The 2,687-nt window shown below is 40.7% G+C and overlaps 1 protein-coding gene across 1 annotated transcript; it reads right to left on the bottom strand.

Annotated features, from left to right (window-relative positions):
• Positions 1-988: 988 nt before the first annotated feature.
• Positions 989-2,363, bottom strand: LOC101293465. The gene is made up of 2 exons (XM_004293119.1): positions 1,788-2,363; positions 989-1,630 (listed from the first exon to the last, which is right to left on the bottom strand). Exons 1-2 carry the CDS (start codon positions 2,361-2,363, stop codon positions 989-991), a joined length of 1,218 nt encoding a protein of 405 aa, XP_004293167.1.
• Between the last annotated feature and the right edge of the window lie 324 nt (positions 2,364-2,687).

Raw genomic sequence — 2,687 nt, 5'->3', positions numbered from 1 at the left:
GGGGGGGGGGGTGGTTCCTTATTTAGGTTTTGAGAGTTCTAAAGGACTTTGAGATCCATGTTTAAGGTAATACGTAATGAGATTGGTGATGAATAGATAGAGCTCAATTTTAGTGATGGAATCCGCAGAGAGGTTATACCAGTGTTAATGTAGAATAAGATAGCAAACCAGGCAGAGCTACTCTTGAACAAGTCGTAACGGTCTTGCTTCCTTCAACATAATCAAAGTAGAACACTTGAGGAGGTTCACATGGATCTTCATCGTTCTTGTTGAACATGAAGAAGGGTAATAGTCTCCCATTCCTCTTCCAAGGCTTGAATCTCTCAAAAGGGTCTCTGTAAAGTGCTCTAAGAGGGATAACATTTTCGCAAACGTGAGCAAACTAGTCCCATGAGATTGAGAAATTAAGTTAATGGTGGGCAAATGCCTCACTCTTAGCCACGAATAAGTTAATGGTGAGATGTTGGCCCAATTTGCTCGGCGGGTGAAAAATTCTCACTTCTCCCATTATTATCGTGTGTCTCTGCAATTGTTTTACTATTAGGAATCATCACTCTCAAGCTCTCTTTCACACACAATTGAAACAGTAATCTTTACAGTGGATGCACTAGGTCTTTAATTTCCACGAGAACCTTCAAAGTGTGGAACACCTATATCCTAAGATGCTAGGTCGGTTTAGTGTACGTTATTTACTAGTATAAACGAGGCTAGGGAAGAGGCTGCAATGTTCTGCTGATTGTCCGAGCCCCAACAAATCAATCACTTCGCCTAAAAACTTGGAAAGCCTTTGGAATATCCTCAAAACTAAAAAAGAAAAAGAAAAAGAAAGGACCATTGCTAATTAAAAGTGGAATTGATCCGTGTTTCCCAATTCTAGGAATTGTGGTATTTTGTGCCTGGTCTCTCTGGCTCTCTCAGCCTTCAAATCAAAATATCTACTACCTACCTTTTAGGATCAGTCATAAACATCAACTAGCTTTTTGCAAACTTATGCGACGAATTCACTATCCATGCAAGACCTATACATTACTCGAGTAGTGTTCATATCTTCTGCAGGTACTATGTCGCAACAGTCCATTCCTCTCACCTCCAAGCTGATTTCTAGAGTCGAATAGACCTCAATATTGGTGATGGAATCCGCAGAGTGATTACCACTTGAAGAACATGGCGGCAAACCACGCGGCGCTACCCTTGAATAAGTGGTAACAGTCTTGCTTCCTTCAACACTCTGATCAACAGTATCAAGATAAAACACATGGGGAGCTTGACATGGATCATTGAAGGGCCATCTGGTGTTGAACATGTAAAATGGTTGTCTTGCGTTCCTCTTCCAAGGCCAGAATGTCTCGATTGGCCTCCGGAGAGTGCTTCGAGGGATTATGTTTTCGTAAATGTGAGCAGAATAGCCCCATGAGATTGAGAAAGACCAATTGCTTGGTCTGTGGTAGCATACTGTTTGTTGAAGAAGACGAGAATGATCAACTTTTGCAGCTTTCATGAGATGGTTAATGGACTCAGAGCGGTTCATGGATGGGAAGATTGGTTCAACTTCATCGATGTGGTGGAGGGAGAGGAATGGAGTTTGAGGATGAGACGATAAAAGACCTGATATGTCACCATGGAGATCAATCTGTGATTAACAACACCAATGAGCATTAGAAGTTTAGAACTAATAACCTTAGTAATAAGTTATGGTGAAGTCCCTGATATAAAGTCTCAAGAAATATGTTACTTAATTTATCAACAAATAACTGGTTATCAAAAATGTGATTGATCAAAATGATTACCTGGTGAAGTCCCTTTTCCTGAGTTAGAGCAACTCCCAAATCGGATAAACATTCATGTAATGTAAAATCGCTAGTCCAGGAGTATGAATATCTATCAATACATTCATCCAGCTTTGTTGATAGAACTGCCACCAGAGGGTAACTCAAAATATAACCAGCACCACCAAAAGCCATATCAAACGAAAAATCAAAATTCGACTTGACACTTTCCGAACTTGTACCAATGTAATGGTACTTAGTATGGTCATACTTGGCTAGAACTTTTACCAAATTATCAACCATGAAAACGGTGTCATCATCCGACATTACATACCATCTTACATCATTGTCACCCTCTCTAAATATCTCCAAAATCGAACGAACTATTCGCACTTGGACCGGATTCCGAATTTTCGGGTACACTTTTAATTTAGTGACGTCCTCATTGACTCGGAAAGGGGGATACGATGAAGGCCAAGGCAAAAACTCGGGAGTAGGAGCTCTATCGAGAAAGAGGTATCCTTTAGTGACATTAGGCCGCCACCATGCTTCAATGTATGCTGTTTTGTGCTTCAATGTGTTGACACAGCCAAGCATTCCGATCACAATGTGGCTTAAATTGGTAGGAAGGTGATCGGATTCATTGGAGGGACTTGAAGCCGCGGCTGGGAAGTTTGGTTGGAACAAGAGATCCGAAGGTTGATAGTTATTTGTTTTTTCATAGAACAAGATGTACAAAGATGTTAGGATTAAGCTTGAAATTGCTAGAAATTTGAATAAATCTCCAGACGATAAAGGGTTTGCTCGTTTTTGTTGAGTTGTGGTAGAGTTGACAGAGAGCGGGGAAGACATTTCAAAGGATATATGATGAGAGAAAGAGAGAGAGAGAGAGAGAGAGAGAGAGAGAGAGAGAGAGCTACA

Source organism: Fragaria vesca, linkage group LG2, assembly GCF_000184155.1.
Source record: "Fragaria vesca subsp. vesca linkage group LG2, FraVesHawaii_1.0, whole genome shotgun sequence".
Classification (NCBI taxonomy): Eukaryota; Viridiplantae; Streptophyta; class Magnoliopsida; order Rosales; family Rosaceae; genus Fragaria; species Fragaria vesca.
This window is presented reverse-complemented; position numbering and strand designations above follow the sequence as displayed.

What these genes read in the sequence shown, in the direction of transcription:
- LOC101293465 (XM_004293119.1), bottom strand. Translation starts at nt 2,363, where the DNA reads ATGCTTGGCTGTGTCAACACATTGAAGCACAAAACAGCATACATTGAA. An exon ending in AGGAAAAGGGACTTCACCAG is followed by an intron (nt 1,631 to 1,787) that starts GTAATCATTTTG and finishes TGTTAATCACAG; the next exon opens with ATTGATCTCCATGGTGACAT.